The following is a 22,187-nucleotide window of genomic DNA, read 5'->3' as shown; positions in this document are numbered from 1 at the left end:
AGGAAAAATGCTTAGTGTCGTACATAGTACCATGCTTAGTGCCATGCCTGATGGGCAGCAGGACTCAATACATACGAATTGTGAGAAGCCAGAGGGCATCGTGGTTAAGAACAAGGACTCCAGGTGCCAGGGTTCAAATCAGGACCAGCTGAGTAAATTTGGGCATGTCTCTTTATCTTTCTGTACCTCAGTTTTCTTGCCTGAAAATTGAGGGTAATGACAAGGTAGTTGTGAAAATCAAATGAATTGAAATGAGTAAAGTGTTAACAAGACTCCATGGCTCAGAGTCAGCACCAATATGAATAACTGCCATTATTTTATGACAGTATGAGGACATGGGCACCAGCCGTGTGCGTGAGGCCGCACTAGCATACACATCAGCAATCTTGCAGGCTATGAACATCCCCTATTCATTCCCTCTGACCTTATCAGGGAAGAGGCTCCCTAGAAGGTAGCAATCACCGGCTTGGGATCAGAGGGCTCCTTGTCAACGTTAGGCTTTGCCACTCTCCAGCTGTGTGACCTTGTGCAAGTAAATTGCCCTCTCTGAGCCTCACATTCCTCTTCTGTAAAAAGGGAATAATAACAGACCCTTGGGGATTGGAGGAGCGAGCCTATGTGTGTCTTAGTTTGCATCCTCTGGAAGTAGATCCTCATGCAAGGATTCAAGTGCAAATACTTTATTTGGAGGTGACCCTGAAGCAAGAATTCAACTGCAAGTTGTTTCCTTGGGAAATAATCCCAGGAAATGCCAGTAGGGCACTGTGGAAGTGAGGCTGGGAAGGGAAGTCAGCAGGTAAAGGGTACTTTAGCCAGAAAGCTCACACTGTGGCACCTGGGGCTCAGTCCCTCTGGGGGACAGCAGAGAACATACACCCACAAGTCCTTAGTCAGGGCTGCTTCCAAAGGCATTATTTCTCCAGAATGCCCTGCCTGCACTGCACAGCTGAGGTCTGGGGACAGAGGCAGGAGCCTTCCACAGCAGTTGTTTTCAGGAACACAGCCTGGTGCAGACCGTTACAGTGGTTCAGTGACTTCAAGACACATATATTTACACCCTTAAACACATACACACACAGATACACATGCACACAATTGTATACACAATCACATACACACACACACAGTGTGCACACAGCCACACACAAGCACAGTTACATGCACCCACGTGTGCTTGCAGTCACATACACACACACATGCACACAAACACACACATGTGCAATGCACACACACATGCACGTACCTGCACACAGTTACATGCATACACTCACATACACGCATGTGTGCACACAGTCACGCATGTGTGCACACAATCACACATGTGTGCACACAGTCACACATACACTTACACACAATCCCACACGCAGTCACATAGTCACACACACACATTGAACCAATGGAGACCGAATGTCTTCGAGCTTGTTGTCTCTGAATCTTCAAGCAGAAGGAGCCTCCAACACACTCAGGAGAGGTACGGACACCCCACAGCAGCCAGTGACTAGAACAAGCCTGGGTGTGTCTTGAGAATTAAGCAAGGGACCCATGGGGTCCATGCCGCCCCTCCTCCCTCTCTCTCATTCATGTACCAGAAAAAGTGAAATATTCAGGTATAAATCTAACAAAATGTGTGCATGGTTTCTAGGATGAACACTTCAAGACACTGATGAAAGAACTCCAAGAATAACCAAATTAATGGAGCGATATACAATGTTCATGGGGTAGAAGACTCAATATTGTTAAGATGTTAAGTGTCCTCAAATTGATCTACAAATTCAAAGAAATCACAGTCCCTGGAGGAGCTTTTGTAGAAATAAGCTGATTAAAAAATTTACATGAAAATGCAAAGGACTTAGAGTAGCCAAAATTGTTCTGAAAAGGAAAAATATAGTTGAAGGATTTACAAGACCCCTTTCAACACATAGTATAAAATAACAGTAATCATGACAGTGCGATACTGATCAAAGACTAGACACATAAATCAGTGGAACAGAATAGAGAGTCCAGAAATTAAAAAAAAAATGCAGGGCAAGTCAATGTACAAAGGATAGTCTTTTCAATAAGTGGTACTGGAAAAATTGGACATCCACATGCAAAAAAAAAGTCAACCCATACCTCACACCTTATACAAAATATAACAATGTGAATCATAGAACTAAATGATGTAAAAATGTAAAACTTTTAGAAGAAAAAATGGAAGAGAATCTTTGTGGCCTTAGGTTAAACAGAGAGTTCTTATACATAACACCAATAGCATAATCATAAAACGAAAAAATTGATAAACTGCACTTTATAAACATTTTAAAATTTTGCTCTGTGAAAGAAATTTAAGATAAAGACCAACCACACACTAGGAAAAAAGACTTGCAAATCGCATATCTGACAAAGGATTTGTATGTAAAATGCAAAAGTGGAAGGTAACGATCCAAGGAAAATTAATGGGCAAAAGATTTGAACAGGTGCTTTACCACAGAAGATATATGGATGGCCAATAGGCACATACAAAAATGTTTAACATCATTAGTCATTAGGAAATGCAAACTAAAATTACAGGGACATATCATTGTACACCTATAAGAATTGCTGGGGAAAAAGTGACACCTCCTGGTGCCAGTGAGTATGGGCAGCAACCAGAACTCTCGCACATTAATGAGAGGAATTTTAAATGATACAGACACCTATGGAAAACAATATGGAGGTTCCTCAAAAAATTAAAAATAAAACTACCATATGATCCAGCATAACTGATATCCGGATCTCATAGAGATATCTGCACTCCCATGTTCACTGCAGCATTATTCACAAAATCCCAGATATTGAAACGACCTTACTGTCCATAAGTGGCTGAATGGATGAAGAGGATGTGAGATAGATATATATATATATATATATACATACATACATACAATGGAATATTATTCAACCAGTAGAAAGAAGGAAAACCTACTCGTTTGTGACAACGTGGTTGGACCTTGAGCGCATTATGCTAAGTGAAATAAGTTAGAGAAAGACAAATACAGGCAGCCTTCCATATCTGTGGGTTCTGCATCTGAAGATTTAACAAGTCCCAGATCAAAAAGATTTGGGGGAGGGGGAAGTCCAAAAAGTTCCAAAAAGCAAAATTTGAATTTGCCGTGTACCAGAAACGATTTACATAGCATTTACATTGTATTTGGCATTATAAGTAATCTAGAGATGAGTTAAAGTATACAGGAGGATATGTGTAGGTTGTATGCAAATGCTACACTATTTTATTTGAGGGACTTGAGCATCCCCAATTATTGGTATCCACGGGGAGTCCTGGAACCAATCCCCCAACCCCTGCAGATATTGAGGGATAACTGTACTGAATGATATTACTTATATGTGGAATCTAAAAAAGACAAACTCAAAGAAACAGAGTAGAGTGATGGTTACCAGGGGTTGGAGAAACAGGGAGATACTGGTCAAAGAAAACAAACTTCCAGTTATAAGATTAACAAGTTTGGGGACCTAATGTACAGTATGGTGACTACAGCTAATGGTACTGTGTCAGAAAATTGAACGTTCCTGAAAGAGTAGATCTTAAATGTTCTGACCACAAAAAATAAATGGTAAGTATGTGATGGGGTAGAGGTGGTAGCTAATACTATGTGGTCATCACTTTCTAAGTTATAAATGTATTAAATCAACGTGTTGTACACCTTAAACAGAAATGTTATGTGTCAATTATATCTCAATAAAGCTGGGAATTTTAATGAAATTAAAAATTTTAAATGGCCCACTTTGGAAAAAGTTTGGTTGTTTCTTCTAATGTTAAACGTACACATGTAATATGACCCAGCCATCCCATTCCAAGAGCAGTGAACAGTTGTACACAAATATTCATAGTAGCTTTATTCATAACAGCACAAAATTGAAAACAATCTACATTTCCTCCAACTGGTGAAGAAAATGTGGCTCACCATATTATGGAATATTACTTAGCAATAAAAAAACAAAGTATTGATGCATGCAACATGAATGAATTATAAAAGTATTGTAAGGTGAAAGAAGCCAGACTATAGGGATGGAGAATAGATCAGTGTTTGGCAGGAGTTGGGATGAAAAGTTTTTGACTATCAAGGGTGACTATGGTAGTGTGTTTACACAACTCTAGACATTTCAAATCTCAGAACTGTACACCAAATAGAGCAAACTTTACATTTAGTAAATTTTGTAAATTGTAGGTCCAGGCCAGGACACGGGCCAGCAGCCAGGAAGCCCCAACCAGCAGCAGGAGTAGCCACGGGGAGACTGCCACCGGCCCGAGGCCCAGCCAGGACAGACTCAGCTGCAGCATCCTGTAGGGCAGATGGGGTGGAGAGTGAGCTCCTGAGGATGAAGGAAGGGGCGATGATGGTGAGCTGTGAGGCAGAGACAAACAGAGGGACAGAAACAAGGGAGTGAGGGGCAGGGATGGTGAGTGCTGGGGACAGGGCAAGAAGGGCTCAGAGGTGGGCAGACAGGGGCTCAGAGAGGGGAGGGAGACCGAGAGAAATCCAGAGGAAGAGAGAGAGAGAGACAGACAGAGGAGTTAGCAACCAACTAGTATCCACTCATCTCCCAGGCCAGCTCATTCCCTGGAGCCACCCTGCCTGGAGCAGTGGCCTTCCCCACCCCGGGCCAGGACCCCCAGCCCTTAGACCCCCAGCTTGGCACCTTCTGTCAGGAGTGGCTTGTCCCACACAACTCCCTCTCCCCTCCTCTGGGGAAGGCTTTGTCTGGCCCCTGACCTAGAGGAAGCTGCCAGGGGCCAGGCTAAGCCAGCCAATCCTTGCAGCCTGCTTACCTCCTCCCCACCTGGCAGCTGCCCAAATAGAGGGTGGAGGGAAGGGGTTACAGTGTTATTAGAGCAGCCTGTGAACCAGCTCAGCATCACACTGTGTGGACACTGGATCCTCAGGACTCAGCACGTCCCACGTAGGCAAGTTGGGGTGCAGGCAAAGGTCATTCAGGGCCCCCAAGTTCACAGCCAGTCCTGCCCTTCCAAGGCCAGGGTGCAGCAGGTAAAAGCATGAACATTCAGGTGCCAGGTGAGCAGGGCAAACATCTCTGGGGCTCTTCTCCATGCGTGGGCCAGGAGGGTGTCTGCACCATTTCTCAGCACAGAATCAGGAAGCTCAGAACTGTGAAGCCTCTGCCCTCTGGGGCACACAGCCTGACAGGAATTCAAGTCTTTTCTCCAAGCAGCCCAGGGCCTGGGTGGAGACATGACTGCTGGGAGCAAGACCAGAGAAACCAGCCTGGTTGGGGATTACCTGCCTCAGACTCAGGGAATAAAGGGCACAGTCGGAAGAGGGCACCTCGTGGCATAAGGGGTAAGCCTGCAAGGGGCTGAGAGAGAACAGGGTCCAGACAGGGGAGGGCAGAGCTGGGAGATCCTGAGTGGGCAGCCTCACTGTGACTGTGGGCTGTGCTGACCCTCTCTGGGCTCAGTCTTCCCATCTGGTAAATGGGATGTTGAATGAGAGACTGAGGAGGGACCGGGGAGGGTTCCACTGGAAGATGGGAAGGATCTGGAGCCCCAAAAAATGGAATGAAGGAAAAGTGCTGGCAACTAGTACTCGTGCTACTGCGTGCCAGTACTCCACATATAGTAAGCCTACTCTGTGCAGACAACTGTATGTAAAGAGTGCCTACTCTGGGCTGGGTACCTCAAAAAGCATGCCTAAAGTGTGTGACAAACTCTACATAAAGCATGCCTACTATGTGTCAGGTGCTCTAGGTAAAGTGCATCTACTGTGTGTGAAGTACTCTGCATAAATCCTATCTACTTTATGCTAGGTCTTGTGCCTAAAGCATGCCTACTGTGTGTTGGGTAATCTATGTAAAGCACACCTCTTGTGTGTTGGGTGTTCTATGTAAATATGTCTACATATTTATGCCCTACATAAAGCATACCTGCTGTGTGTCAAGTGCTCTACATAAAATAAACCTACTCTGTTCCAAGTACTTTACATAAAGCATGCCTACTATATGCTAGATACTCTACATAAAGTGTACCTACTATAAGCTGGGTACTCTAAACAAATCCTGTCTATTGTATCCCAGGTGTTCTACATAAAGCATGCCTACTGAGTGCCAGACATACTACACAAAGAACGTCTACTATGTGCTGGGCAGTCTACAAAAATCATGCCTGCTCTGTGCCAGTACTATACATAAAGTGCTCTCTGTGTGTGTCAGGTGCACTACATAAAGTAAACCCACTGTGTGTCAGATGTTCTGCCAGCAAGATAATATATCACCCTCCCCTCACTGGGCCAGAACCCTGGGATCAGGCAGAGAGACGCAAGTGATGGCAGGAGGGAAGATATCTATTTAACAGAAGCTCAAAGAGGGCAAACCTCTAACCTAAGTTGCAGAGCTGGAAGGTACCCAGGTCTGTCATACCACCAAGCCTAAGCCTTTTCCTTCTGCCAAGCTGCTCCACCCCCAACCATAAGGGACAATGCCCTATTAATCCAGGGACATTTATAATGGTGGAATCTCAGGCAATATGGTGACCCCTGTGGGGAGATTCCTTGAGATCCTTGTATCATCACATGGACCATCTTCCCACAACCAGGATGCACCACCCAATGGATCTAGTGCTCCCTTCCTGGCCCTCTCTGGATCCTGTCCAGAACTGCCCTGTGGGGTGGTCTCAGGTGACAGAGGACTTGAAGGATGGGGCTCCTGGCAGAGCTACTGAGCAGGAGAGTGGGGGAAGGACAGTCTTCCTGACACTGTAGGATGTTGGGGAGACCCCAAAACTCCTTCCACCTCAACACTGGCTGGGGGAATCAGATGGAGGATCCTAAAAACCTTAGTGGGGTGAGGTGCACCATCCCCGCCGAACCTCTACCACCTCCGCAGGGGTAGACTTAGCCTCTTGGCAGGTCCGTCCACATCATGGTCAGGCAGGCATGGCCAGAATATAATAAACCAGGCAGGGTGCTGGGACGCGGGGGAGAAAGATCTCCAGTGCCCAGAGGGGTTCAGCTCACTGAAGACATACTGTGTGCCAGGAATAGGCAGGCAGCCTAGATCAGCAACAGCAGCCACCACACCAGCATTTCCCACATAAGCCACTGAAGCTGTTTTAAGCCCCTAAGGTATATTAATTTTTTTTTTTTCATTTTACAGATGAGGAAACTGAGACTGAAAATCATGTGAGTGACTCACCCAAAGCCACAGAGCTGTTGGAATTAGGCTGTGCGCCAGGCTTTACATTGAGTACCCTGAACCACTAAGCTCTGCTCCTTCTGTATCTATAAATGGGCATTTCATTAGCAACACCTCCCAAGATGGTTGGAATCATTAAAAGAGACAATGCATGTAAAACACATAGGACAGAGGAAGGGCTCAATAAACACAGTCATTATTGCTGTTGTCATTGTTTTTGTTGTAAACATTCAACAGCGCTGCAAGATCAAACTCGTTACCTGTTTTTACAGAAGAGGAGCAGGAGATTCAGAGAGCTGAAGCAACTTGCCCCACCCTCCGAGAGCAAATTAGGTAAATACAACAGTACAGGTGACAGCAAAGCCTGCCACATAGTACATACTCATTAAATATCCAGGGAAGAAATATTTTTGAACTGGGGTTGGTTGAATCTGCAGATGCAGAAACCACAGACATGGAATTCTGCCTGTATTTGTCTTTCTCTAACTTATTTCACTTAGCATAATGCTCTCAGGGTCCATCCATGTTGTCACAAACAAGCAGGTTTTCCTTCTTTCTCCTGGCTGAATAGTATTCCATTGTATATATACACCACATCTTCTTCATCCATTGATGGACAGTTAGGTTGTTTCCATATCTTGGCTATTGTGAATAATGCTGCAATGAAGATGGGAGTGCAGATATCTCTATGAGATCCTGATTTCAATTTTGCTGGATCATATGGCAGTATTATTTTTAATTTTTGAGGAACCTCCATACTGTTTTCCATAGGTGTCCGTGTCATTCAAAATTCCTATTGTTAATGTGTGAGAGTTCTGCTTGCTCCCCATACTCACTGGCACCTGGTGGTGTCAGTGTTCCCCAGCCATTCTTATGGGTGAGCAATGATATATCACTGTGATTTTAGTTTGCATTTCCTAATGACTAATGATGTTGAACATTTTTTCATGTGCCTATTTGCCATACATATATCTACTGTGGTAAAACACCTGTTCAAATCTTTTGCCCATTAATTTTCTTTGGATTTTTACCTTCTATTGTTGGGTTTTACATACAAATCCTTTGTCAGATATGTGATTTGCAAGTCTTTTTTCCTAGTGTATGGCTGGTCTTTATCTTCAATTTCTTTCACAGAGCAAAATTTTAAAAGGTTTTTAAAGTGCAATTTATCAATTTTTTCTTTTTATGATTATGCCTATGGTGTTATACATAAGAACTCTTTGTCTAAACTAAGGTTACAAAGATTCTCTTATATTTTTTCATCTAAAAGCTTTACAATTTTACATGATTTAGTTCTGTTAAATTTTGTATAAGGTGTGAGGTATGTGCTGACTTTAATTTTCCATGTGGGTGTCTAATTTTTCCAGTACCATTTATTGAGAAGGCTATACTTTGTGTATTGATTTGCCCTGCATTATTTTTTTTTTTAATTTCTGGACTCTCGATTCTGTTCCAATGATTTATATGTCCAGTCTTTGACCAATATTGCACTGTCATGATTACTGTTGTTTTATATTATGTCTTGAAAGGGGTCTTGTAAATCCTTCAACTACATTTTTCCTTTTCAGAAAATTTTGGCTATTCTAAAGTCCTTTGCATTTTCATGTAAATTTTGTGATCAGCTTCTCTATTTCTACAAAAAGTCCTCCTGGGATTGTGACTTCTTGAATTTGTAGATCAATTTGAGGAGACTTAACATCTTAACAATATTGAGTTTTTCACTCCATGAACATTGTATATATCTCCACTAATTTGGGTCTTCTTGGATTTCTTTCATCAGTGTCTTGAAATTTTCATCCTAGAAATCATGCACATAGTTTGTTAGATTTATACCTGAGTATTCCACTTTTTGTGGTGAATGACACTTGAAAAATGGTATTTGAAAACATTTCCCAATTGTTTATTGCTAATGTACAGCAGGGTTGGCATATTTTTTCTGTGAAGACCCATATAATAAATACTTTATTGGCTGCAGGCCACATTCAGGAACTCCTTCTCCTCTTCCTCCCCCTCTTTTACAATCCTTTAAAAATATAGAATAATTCTTTGCTTGCATATCTTACAAAGACAGGCCATAGGGCAGATTTCGTCCATAGACCATAGTTTGCTGACCTCTGGAATATAAAAATAGAATTAATTTTTGTATGTTGACCATGTATCCTGAAGTCTATTGGATCATTTCCATCGTAATAAAAATAATGTTGTTATTACCTCAATCTTAAAAAAAAACCCTTCCCTTGACCCCATTTTCCCATCAATTAATACATGATTTTTTTCCCCCACCATGGAGCTAACCCCTTCAAGAGTTATCCATACTTGGGTGTCAAATGTCTCCTCTTTCACTAGAAAAGGGCTTTGACTTTCCACTAAGGGCCATGATAGTGAATGAATGAGAGAGAGGGAGGAGGGCAGGCGTGGAGCCTGTGGGGCCCCAGATGCTGCTGCACCTGTGTATTTAATTCTCTATACACACCCCAGGCCTGGTCCAGTCACTGGCTGCTGTGGGGTGTCTGTTCCTCTCCTGAGTGTGTTGGAGGCTCCTTCTGCTGGAAGATTCAGAAACAACAGGCTCTAAGAAATTCGGTCTCCATTAGTTCAATGTGTGTGTGTGGCTATGTGACGGTGTGAGATTGTGTGTAAGTGTATGTGTGACTGTGTGCACACACGTGTGAGCATGTGTATATGTGAGTGTATGCATGTAATTGTGTGTGCATGTGCACACGTGTGTGTTTGCATGAACATGTGTAAGAGTGTGTACCTAACTGCAAGCACATGTGGGTGCATGTAATTGTGCTTGTGTGTGACCATGTGCACACAGTGTATATGCAATTGTGTGCATGTGTGGGTGTATGTATATTGGTAAGGGTGGGAGTATATGTGTTTTGAAGTCACTGAACCGCTGTAACTGTCTGCACCAGTTGTGTTCCTTGCAACAACTACTGTGGGAGGCCTCTGGCCCTGTCCCCAGACCTCAGCCATGCACTGCAGGCAGGACATTCTCCAGAAATAATGCCCTTGTAAGCAGCTCTGACTAAGGACTGGTGGGTGTGTGTTCTCTGCTGTCCCCCAGAGGGACTGAGCCCCAGGTGCCACAGTGTGAGCTTTCTGGCTAAAGTACCCTTTACCTGCTGCCTTCCCTTCCCAGTCTCACTTCCACAGTGCCCTACTGGCATTTCCTGGGATTACTTCCCCAAGAAACAACTTGCAGTTGAATTCTTGCCTCAGGGTCACCTCCAAATAAAGTATTTGCACTTGAATCCTTGCACTGGTGTCTACTTCTAGAGAACGCAAACTAAGACACACACATAAATTTGCTCCTGCAAACCCCAAAGGCCTGTTATTATTCCCTTTTTGCTGAGAAGGAATGTAAGGCACAGAGAGGGCAAGTCACTTGCCCAAGGTCACAGAGCTGGAGAGTGGCAAAGCCGAGGTTTGACCATGAGCCATCTTACCCCAAGCCCAGTGCTTACTCTTCTCCTGGGAGCCTCTTCCTTGCTAAGGGAGGAGGGAAAGAACAGGGTATGTTCCTAGCCTGCAAGATAGCTGATGTCTGTGCCAGGGGGACTTATGGCTCATGGTTGGTGCCCTGTCCTCATTCTGTCACAAAATAAGAGAAAATGCCAATTATTCATGCTTGGTGCTGACCCTGAGCCAGGGAGTGCCGTTAGCACTTTTCTCATTTCAATTCATTTGATTTTCACAACCACCTTGTCAAAACCCTCAATTTTCAGGCAAGAAAACTGAGGCACATAAAGGTAAAGACACCTGCCAAAATATCTCAGCTGGTCCTGATTTGAACCCTGGTACTTGGAGTCCTTGTTCTTAACCACGATGCCTTCTGGCTTCTCACAGGTCGTATATTTTGAGTCCTGCTGCATGCCAGGCATGGCACTAAGCACGCAGCAAGCATGCTGTATGCATAACACTAAGCATTTTTTCTTTTAAAAATATAATTTGTGGGACTTCCCTGGTGGTCCAGTGGTAAATAATCCACCTTACAATGCAGGGGATGCGGGTTCAATCCCTGGTCAGGGAACTAAGATCCCACATGCTGCAGGGCAACTAAGCCCGTACGCCACAACTACTGAGCTCACGTGCCTCAACTAGAGAGCCTGCGTGCCTCAAATTACAGAGCCCACAAGCTCTGGAACCTGCGCGCCACAACTACAGAAAAGCCCGAGTGCCGCAACGAAGAGGCCATGAGCCTTAACGAAGATCCCGCACGCCTCAACTAAGACCCGATGCAGCCAAAAATAAATAAAATGAATAAATAATAAATCTAAAATATATGAATATATAATTTGTAATTACATAGATTAGTAATTATAATGAAAAATGCTTTGCAGGCTCCATCTAAGAAAAGGAAACAGTCGGGTAAATGTAGACATTTAGCAGAACCACTCTTCCTCCTACTCTGCCCTCCCATTCCAGGTGTTGGGTATAATTTTTCAATTTTTTCTGTGCTGACACAAACATCGACACTCACATAACTGGATTGCTGAGGTGGCCCATCCCTTTGCGGAATGTAATAGTTGGGTCCTGGCAGAGACCTCAGATGGGCTACATGAGAGTGGCATTAAGTAGGGGCCATTTACAAAGTATTGGCTGTGTAAATAAGGAATGTTCCCTGCCATCTAGTTCTACAAGGGTTAAATCATTAGCCACTGCAGTTGCTAATTCAGGACAGAGACCAGGATGAGGCACTCTGCACATTGGGAAAACAGGCCTTTAGATAGTTTAGATATTTAGGAAAAATTTTATGAGCCTGAATTCTTGCATCTTCCCATGTACTTAGAAAAGTACTAAAATTTTAGTACTAGAAAAGTACTAAAATTTTAGTACTAGAAAAGCACTAAAATTACTAACTGAGAAATCTGTTCCTCATGACGACTAGCAGTAACCATCTACCATGATGTATATTGGATTGCACATACCCCTTATCTAAAATCACATATATGCTGACCTCCTTCCTCACCTCTTGGGAGCAGTTCCTCAGAACTATCTGAGAGGCTGTCTCCTGGGCGACAGTCCTCAGTAATGTCCCTGAATAAAACTGAATCTCACTGCTCTGACGTTGTGCATTTTTTATTTCATTTGACAAGGGGCCAAGGGAAACCATCAAGGCTAGGGTAGCCCCCTGGGGGCTAGCATCAGCTGAGAGCTGACACCACCCCCAGGCCAGGTAGTAGCTGTTCCTGGAACCCAGAGGGATTAGCTGAAGCTGAAAGCAGCAGTGGCCTTTGGCAGAGGATAGCTGTCTGTCCTCTAATCCCCTCCGATTGCCTGCAGGTGCCTTCCATTGACAAAACATCATCTCCTTATCTGACTCGGGCTGCAGGTAGGTGGCCAGACACTCCTATTAAAACAGGGAAGAACAAACCTGACTCCACATTGGATCTAGTCCTCTGTCTCTAACCTTTGTGCTCTGTTGCCTGTGCTTAGTCATGCTGGCTCTGCACCGTTGTAAAAGAATGTTGCCTATAGCCTGAAATATACATGCTAGCCATTCTCAATGCTCTGCTTCCCAGGCTTGACTTTTAAAGGTATAAAACTTTTTATTCATATAGAGATAAAAAGTTGTGGCACAAAGAATAACATTTGTTTTATTAGAGGTTTACAGGAACATTGTGACTGGACCTCTGTAGACAGCTGCAAGAGCAAAGGATTCCGGCATCAAGAAGCCTGCAACAACCTGTCACACCCCCAACCCCCCTTTTAATATGAAAGAAGCCTGAATTCTAACTTGGTTAGAATGGTTCTTTGGGACACTAGTCCACCAATTCCTTGGTCTCCTGGCTTTCCAAATAAAGTCACCGTTCCTTGCCCCAAAACTCTTCTCTTGATTTATTAGCCTGTCATGCATCAGCAGTATGAGCTTGGACTCGGTAGTAAGGCCACCTCCTCAGGGAGGCCCTCCCTGATTGCCCTGTCCAGAACAGCCCCCTTGGTCACTTTCTAGCATGTCTCATGCTGTTCATTTCCTTCATTTCTGCCACCATCTGACTTGCTTATTTCCAAATGGCTCCCCCCACGAGACATGAGCACACAATCCAGAGACCTTGTCTGTCTTGTTCATCGCGTGTTTGGGCCCCAGCAGTGTGCCTGGTACAGACTGGGTGGTCAAGCACAGTTTGTTGTTGAGTAATGAACTACCTGGGAGGTATAAATCCACTTCTCCATCTACAGAGGAGGACATGAGGCTTAGAGAGGGCAACTGACTTGCCCAAGGTGACACAGCCAGGAAATGGCAGAGCTGGGATTTGAACTTAGTTCTGCTGAATCCAGAACTTGTTCCTTCCTAACAGCTGAGGAGAGGAAAGGTAAAACTCCAGCCAGCAGGCAGCCTGCATGCTTGTTGTAGAGACCCCACGTGGATTCCTGGGAGGCGTGTCTTTATGATGACATAAAATAACTGCTCATCTGTTTTGTGTGCCAGTTATGTGTTCCTCACTGTGCCAAATCCTTATTTCTTAAATTGTGTTTTAGTTATAGAGACTCCAATTCTACTTCTTCCAATTCCACCATGATATGTGGATTCTTCTGGATTTTTTTCAATGCATATACAAACATGTGCACACATACAAACATTTGTAAGTTTTGTTTATAAATGGAAACTTTATGCACTTACTATTTTGAAACATACTTTTCCCTACTCTCTCTGCCTGTGTCTAATAGGAAGCTTGCAACTCTGTGAGGTTTTATCAGGCCCATTTGACAGACGTGAAGAGTGAGGTTTAAAGGGTTGATGGGCTGTGCCCAAGCTAGTGACTCACAGTGACCACCATCGCTGGTCTGGCACAGGCTTGCCCACTGCCTGACTCTGGGTTGGGGCGGAAGGACCCCTGGAGAAGGGGCAGGGGGTGAGTGGCTCCCCTCCTTCAAACACTGGCTGGGGGACATTCCATAAGGCAGGCTTGTGTGATTTGGCATCTGAGATATTACTTGTTTGATGAAAAACCTTTGGGGATGCTCTAGAACATCCCCAATGATGAACAGAAGGTCCCCACCTATGGTTTCCTGCCTCCTGTGCTGGTTCCCTTTCCCCTTCTACTGAAACCACACACCTTGTCTCAGGACTTACTGAAACATAGGTTCTTTTGTCTCGGTGCAGAAAGAATTCAGTGAGAGGCAAAGTAGCATGTAAGGATGAGTTTATTAGAATAGGACGATTGTGAGAGATACAAGCGGGCAGGCAGTAGGGCTCTGTCCCAACAACTAAGTAGGCTTTATTTTCATAAATGAAAGAAAAGTGGGGAGGGGGAGAAGACCACCTTCTTCCTCATTTTTTGAGTAGACATCAAGCTTTCATCATTAACTCCTCCTACATATCGGGTGGGGGAGTTTTTGACCCTATATGGCCCAACTGGGACTGTCATAGAGCTATGTAAATGAGCAGAGGGGTGGCAACATATACAAATTTATGGTGAGTCATCTCAGGTTTCAGTATAATGTCACCTTTCCCCTAGTTTCTTTCACCTTTCCCCCATATTCCTATGTAAGCTACGTGCAAGAAAGCAGTTTTTCAGGGTCCATTGTCTTGCAGACCTCACAAGGCCGAATGCAGTCTCCTAACCATTGTTCTGTGGTACACCTCGTTCCTAATCATATAGATTAGTGACCTAAGTAAGTCTGTTTAGTTTTAAAATGTTATGCTTGTTGTTTAGCTGCCAGATGTTCTGGGCATTTCCTGGTTGGTGTCTAGCTTATGGTGATCTCCCGAAGTCCTTCTCTATCTGTCTTCCGCTAGTAGAATTTCTAAACTAGCTGTGCAACTATCCTACTCTGTCCCTATCACTACCCCCTGATCTAGGAATCAGAGGAGCCAGGCGATAGACCCTGCCCTAGTAATGGCTGCAGAGACCTGCTAGGGTTTGAGTACCTGGTCACAGTTAGTGAAAGCTCCAAACCCGCTTATAGCTTCCATATGGGGCCAGAATTTGCTGGCCACTTTGGCCTTCCCAAGGAGCAATTGCATGATCTCGCATGTTAGCCCGAGTGTCAAAGGAACAAAAACAACTTGCCTTTCTGTGTAGGCTGGGTGTTCCACCCAGTGTCTGCTCTTGGAGACTCTCCCTCCTCATTCACGTCTCTGCCCACCCTGACCCTTGGACTAAGGTAGATGTTCTCCAGGCACATAACTCACCACTGTCTGACAAGTCATCGATTATTTATCGATCACCATCCATCTCGTCACAAGATGTAAGCCCCTTGACAGCAGGAAGAGGTCTGCAGTGCTCGCTACTGCATTCCTAGTGCCTAAAATAGTGTCCAGTACATAATAAATGATCAGTAATCATGGTTGTATGAACAGCTCTGGAAGGTATAGATTTTTCTCCTTATTTTATAACCGAAAAAACCCTCTGAGAATTAGAGGGGTGAAGGCATTGTGCTCCCTGCCTCCGTTGCAGAATCCAGACTCAGGAGTCTTAAAGCAACACTTCCTAAAACTTGAAGAAGTGCACACAGTTCCCCTGCAGATGTATTTAGATGCGATTCTGAGTCAGTATTTTGGGTGAGGATGTGAGATTCTGCATTTACTGCAAACTGTCAGGTGATACAGATGGTGGGATGGTGGAGGTTTGAGGACCACAATTTTAGCACCAGAACCTTAAAACCCCATGCTGCAAACCTTTCTCTCTTCCCCAGATATTTAATGAGCATGTACTATGTGCCAGGCTTTGCTGTCACCTGTACTGTCATATTTACCTAATTTGCTGGGAGGCTGGAGCAAGTTGCTTCACCTCTCTGAATCTCCGGCTCTTCTTCTGTAAAAATGGGCTCATGAAATAGATCTTGCAGGGCTGTTGCATGATTATATCAACAACGACAACAACAACAACAATAACAATGACTTGCATTTATTGAGCCCTTCCTCTGTCCTATGTGTTTTACATGCATTGTCTCTTTTAATGATTCCCACCATCTTGGGAGGTGGTGCTAATGAAATGCCCATTTACAGATATGAAAGGAGGAGAGCTTCATGGTTCAGGGTACCCAATGTGAAGTCTGGGGCACAGCCTGTTTCCATCACTTGTGTGACTTTGGGCGATTCACTCGTGTAGTTTTCAGTCTCAGTTTCTCATCTGTAAAATGAAAAAAAAAAAAAAGGTTCATATACTTTAAAGACTTAAAACAGCTTAGTGACTTATGTTGGCAAATGCTGGTGTGGTGGCTGCCGTTCCTGATCTAGGCTGCCTGCCTATTCCTGGCACACAGTAGGTCTGCAGTGAGCTGAACCTCTCTGGGCACTGGGGCTCTTTCTCCTCTGTGTCCCAGGACTCTGCCTGATTTATTATATTCTGGCCTTGCCTGCCTGACCCTGATGTGAATGGACCTGCCAGGAGGCAAAGTCTACCCCTATGAAGGGGGACGAGATTCTGGGGGGAGGGTGCACCCCACCCCACTGAGGGCTTTAGGATCCTCCACCTGAATCCCCCAGCCAGTGTCGAGGTGGAAGGAGTTTCGGGGTCTCCCCAGCATCCTACCAGTGTCAGGAAGACTGTCCTTCCCCCACTCTCCTGCTCAGTAGCTCTGCCAGGAGCCCCAACCTTCAAGTCCTCTGTCACCTGAGACCACCCCACAGGGCAGTTCTGGACAGGATCCAGAGAGGGCCAGGAAGGGAGCTCTAGATCCATTGGGTGGTGCATCCTGGTTGTGGGAAGATGATCCATGTGATGGTACAAGGACCTCAAGGTATCTCCCCACTGGGGTCACCATATTGCCTGAGATTCCACCATTATAAATGTCCCTGGATTAATGGGGCATTGTCCCTTATGGTTGGGGGTGGAGCAGCTTGACAGAGGGAAAAGGCTTAGGCTTGGTGGTATGACAGACCTGGGTACCTTCCAGCTCTGCAACTTAGATTAGAGGTTTGCCCTCTTTGAGCTTCTGTTTGCTCTTCTGTTAAATAGGTATCTTCCCTCTTGCTATCACTTGCGTCTCTCTGCCTGATCCCAGGGTTCTGGCCCAGAGCACTGAGGGGAGGGTGATATATTATCTTGCTGGCAGAGCATCTGGCACACAGTCGATTACTTTATGTAGAGCACCCGGCACACAGAGTATTTTATGTACAATATCTGGCACACAGTAGAAATGCTTCATGTAGCACCCAGGTCATAGTAGATGCTCTTTGTGTAGTACGTTGGGCACTCAGTAGGCATGCTTTATGTTGAACACCTGTGATACAGGAGACAGGATTTGTGTAGAGTACCCAATGTATAGTAGTTACACTTTATGTAGAGGACCTGGCATGTAGTAGGCATGCTTTATGTAAAGTACATCTCACAGAGTAGGCTTACTTTATGTAGAGTACCTGACACACAGTAGGTGTGCTTTATGTAGGGCACCTGGCACAGAGTAGGCATACTTTACATAGAGAATCCAGCACACAGTAGGTGTGTTTTACATAGAGTACCCAACACATGGTAGGTATGCTTTACATAGAGTTCCTGGCACATAGTAGGTGTGCTTTATGTAGAACATCTGGCATAAAGTAGACAAGATTTATGCAGAGTACTTGGCACACAGTAGATGCACTTTCTGTAGCATACCTGGAACATAGTAGGCACAATTTATGTAGAGTTTCTGACACACTGGGGGCATGTTTTTCTGAGGTACCCAGCACACAGTAGGCCCTCTTTACATACAGGTGTCTGCACAGAGTAGGTTTACTTTATGTGGAGTACTGGCATACAATATCAAGAATACCAGTTGCCAGCCCTTTTCCTTCACTCCATCTTTTTTGAGGCTCCTGATTCTTCCCATCTTTCCATGCAATCCTCCGCTGTCCACCTCTCAGGATTTCATCTGAGGTCCCATTTCCCAGACAGGAAGACTGAGCCCAGAGAGGGTCGGGACAGCCCACAGTCATAGTGAGGTTGCCCACTCAGGGTCTCCCAGCTCTGCTCTTCCCTGTGTGGACCCTGTTCTCTCAGCCCCTCACAGCCTTACCCCTCATGTCTCCAGGTGCCCTCTTCCGATTGGACCCTTTATCCCCTGAAGCTGATGCAGGTAACCCCCAGCCAGGCTGGATTCTCTGTTTCTGCTCCCAGCAGTCATGTCTCAATCCAGGCTTTTGGTTGCTTGGAGGCAGGGCTTGAACTCCTGCCAGGTTGTGTGCCCCAGAGGCCAGAGGCTTCATGGTTCTGAGCTTTTCTTGATTCTATGCCAAGAAATGGTGTATGACGTTCTCCTGGCCCACATGTGGAAATGAGCACCGGAGATGTTTGCCTTGCTCACCTGGCACCTGAATGTTCACGCTTTTACCTGCCGTACCCTGGCCTTGGAAGGGCAGGGCTGGCTGTGAACTTGGGGTCCAGAGTCACCTTTGCCCACCTCCTAACTTGTTAACATGGGAGGTGCTGAGCCCTGAGGATCCAATTTCCACACTGTGACCCTGAGCTGGTTTACAGTCCTCTCTCAGTAACAGTCTAGCTCCCTTCCTCTCACCATCTATTTGGACAGCTGCCAGGTGGGGAGGAGGTAAAGAGGCTGTGGGAATTGGCTGACTCAGCTAAGCCCAGCCTCCCCTAGTTCAGAGGTCGAGCCAGGGAAAAAGACCTCCCAGGAGGAGGGCAGAGGAAGTTGTATGGGATAAGCGGCTCTTGACAGAAGGTGCCAAGCTGCGGGTCAAGGGGCTGGGGGTCATAGCCTCAGGTGGGGAAGGCCACTGCCCAAGGCAGTGGTTCCAGGGAATGAGCTGGCCTGGGAAATGAATGGATACCAGTGGTAAGTAAACACACACAGAGACACACACAGACACACACACACACACACACACACTGTGTGTGTATGTGTTTAGTTATCCACTGGTAGTGTGTGTCTTTCTGTCTCTGTCTCTCCGTCTTCCTCTGGATTTCTCTGGGTCTCCCTCCCCTCTCTGAGCCCTTCTGGCCCTGTCCCCAGCACTCACCATCCCTGCCCCTCTCTCCCTTGTTCCTGTCCCTCTGTTTGTCTCTGCCTCACAGCTCACCATCATCGCCCCTTCCTTCATCCTCAGGAGCTCACCCTCCACTGCGTCCGCCCCACAGGATGCTGCAGCTGAGCCTCTCCTGGCTGGGACTTGGGTCCTTGGTAGCCTCCCCATGGCTGCTCCTGCTGCTGGTCGGGGCTTCCTTGCTACTGGCCCGCGTCCTGGCCTGGACCTACACCTGCTACAGCAATTCTCGCCACCTCCAATGTTTCCCGCAGCCCCCAATACGCAGCTGGTTCTTGGGTCACCTGGGCCTGGTGAGTGTGGGCAGCAGGATGGGTTGGGGAATCAGGGTGGATGGACTTCCTGCAGGGTCAGGAATGGGGCTCAAGGGCTGGAGTGGAGTCCAGGACAGAAGAGAAGCCAGGGAGGCCGAGGAGCCCCTCTTTCTGTGCTCATTCATTCCTCTGCTCTGCCATCAAGACCTTTCCCACATCCTGTCCTTCTACCCCTAGCCTGCTTTGGGGTCCATTTCCTGCCTGTCTTCCACACATTAGTGCACCCCACATTATGCTGGACTGCACAGAGCCTCGTCCCCTGGCCTTTCAGTCTCCATGCTGGCCTTGAGGCCTCCTCAAGGGCACTGTCCAGGGTCTACTCTGCATGTGGCTCACTTCCTTGTGTTTTTTCATTCTGGGCTACAGCTTCCCCACAGGAAATAGCTATCACCACCCCACCCCAACCTACAAGGGCACAGGTCCCCACACCCTCCCCTTCCTGGGACCCCTCCTCTTATCTTACTCCCCTCCCTTCCCCCAAGATGTCCCAATGGGCCCCTCACCCAGTCTGGATATAGTTGGCCCTCACTTCTTCTTTCTGAAATCTTCTTAGACCACACCCCCACTCACCCACCCAACTTGTGCCCCAGACCTTGACTTTTGACTTGGCCCTGCTCATGATTAATTAAATAGTTAATTGTCCAATTACTTATTAACCATCTTTCCAATCTGATGACAGTTCAGGGGAGCAGACACTACAGTGCCCAGTCCAGTTCTGGCACACAGTAGGCATGAAAAATAAATGTTTGGTGACCGAGGTGATGAACTTGCTGTCACTTCCCTGAGTCAAGGTCAAAGGAATGGGTGTCCAACTCCTCCTGTCCAGAGTTGCTCTCCTGATTGATGGGCAGAGTCCAAAGCTGTCCCCTGGGGTCAGCCAGGGCTGGAAGTTCCCAGGTCTGGAAACCATTTAACATGCAAGGAACCAGAGGCTATGTGGGACAGAATATGAACGTATGTGGGACCAAAACCCAGGGACAATTCTGAGGCCACCTTGCTACCCACAAACCTCCTCCATGGGGATCTCCTCTTGTGGCCACCCCTGGGGCTGGGACCACTCCCAGGATGAGATAAATGTGTCTTCTCAAGCCAAGGTCACCTTCCTGGTGGGCAGAGAGAGCGTCTTCTCCCTGTGCCCTGGGATACACTCTGGGGACTTGAAGAGGCTCCAGGTCCCTCCTGCCCCCAGAGAGAAGGAGCAGGAGGAAGCAGAGATTCCCTCCATCTGTGCAGAATCCCACACACTGTCCACTGCAGCAGTTCCTTCTGGGGACTGATGGCTCTTGCCTTGCTTGAAGGTCCCCCCAATGGAGCAGGGCTTGAGAGACTTCACTCTGCTTGTGGCCAACCACTCCCAGGGATTTAAGATCTGGTTGGGGCCCATCACCTCCTTGGTCATTTTCTGCCACCCTGACTTGATCCGGTCTGTCACCAGTGCCTCAGGTACCCATGCAGAGCTTGTGGTGGTGGGTGCAGAGGCACATCTGAGTGCAATGAACCCCTCCCTGCCAAGCTTCTATGTGGCCCCTACAGGACCCCGGCCCTTCCTCCCCTCTTCTTTCTCAGGCATCTTCCTCTTTCCTTCAAGTATTCACCAGCCCCCATCTCACTGTCTCCTTCCTCCTCTCACGGCCGTCTGCACCTCACCCTGGTGTCCTGGGTGAAGGACTCCCCCCCCCAACAATCTTGAGGACACAGATCTGGACAGAGAGATCCCTGACCTGGTGTGGTCAGGAATTGGCCAGAGGGAGAGGGGCTGTGGCAACCCAGAAGAGAAGCAAGGTTTTCTGCTGGGGCATCCTGGAAAGCTTCCTGGAGGAGTTGCTGGAACTGGGTCTGGAACGATGAGCAGACATTTTTTAAAGCAGAGGGTAAAGTGGTGCAGTGGGAATCCATAGCATCCCAGGCCCCCTGCCAGGCCTGCCCTCAGTCCCACCCATCCCCAGGCCCAGAGCAATGAAGACTTGTAGCTGGTGCAGGATCTGGGCTGCTATTTCCATGACATTCACCTCTCTGGTGGGTCAGTTTCTTTTACACTATCCTATAGCTCAACCACTTCTAGTTCAGTGTCCTCCTTCTCCAGTCCCCAGGAATCTCCCAGAGGAGACTCCACCCAACCCTGAGTCCCTTCCCTTGCCCGTTGTCCCTCCTGTCTGCAGACAGACCAGGCAAGCAGGGGAACAGGCAACACCTGACAGAAACCTTGGTTTTGACACCAGAATGCTTGGTGACACTGGGAAGGTCCCTGGCTGTCTCTGGCTACTGAGGTCTCTTTCAGATGTTAGTGGTGTTAGTGGTAGAAACACCACCCTGTATGATCTAAGCAAAGAAAGGGAATCAATTGACTGTTAAGTCCAAGGAGGGTTGTCTTCAGGCACAGCTGGATCCAGGTCTCAAACAATGTCATCAGAAATCTGTCTTCCTCCTTTAGTTCTGTGTTCATCTGTGATGGCTTCACTCTCATCTTGGTAAAGATGAAACCCAGAAGCTCTAGCTCCATGGAATAGTGAGCTCATTTACATTTCCAGGAAAAGTTACAGGATTCCCTTTAAATTCCTTCACCTGTATCATAGAACTGATTCCTGTGTTGCTGAGATTCTGAGTGCCCAGTCTTGGCAGGCATAGGGCCTTCTGAGCTATTGTTTTGGGCCTCAGAGTAGTTTGATGGTTACGAACTCAGGCCCTGGATTCAGACAGACCTGGGCTGGTGTCTCAGATTTACCATCTGGGAGACTATGGGCAAGTGACTTCAT

At 46.4% G+C, this 22,187-nt stretch overlaps 1 protein-coding gene across 1 annotated transcript in view; it reads left to right on the top strand.

Moving 5' to 3' along the window:
* The window catches only part of LOC133090238 (cytochrome P450 4F2-like), a 96,237-nt gene that overhangs the window by 67,971 nt on the left and 6,079 nt on the right, over window positions 1–22,187 (top strand). The window contains 2 exon segments of the mRNA XM_061188578.1: window positions 19,215–19,413; window positions 21,381–21,445. Coding sequence (XP_061044561.1) covers window positions 19,215–19,413; window positions 21,381–21,445 — 264 coding nt within the window.

The sequence above is a fragment of the Eubalaena glacialis genome, chromosome 4 (assembly GCF_028564815.1).
Source record: "Eubalaena glacialis isolate mEubGla1 chromosome 4, mEubGla1.1.hap2.+ XY, whole genome shotgun sequence".
Lineage (NCBI taxonomy): Eukaryota > Metazoa > Chordata > Mammalia > Artiodactyla > Balaenidae > Eubalaena > Eubalaena glacialis.
This window is presented reverse-complemented; position numbering and strand designations above follow the sequence as displayed.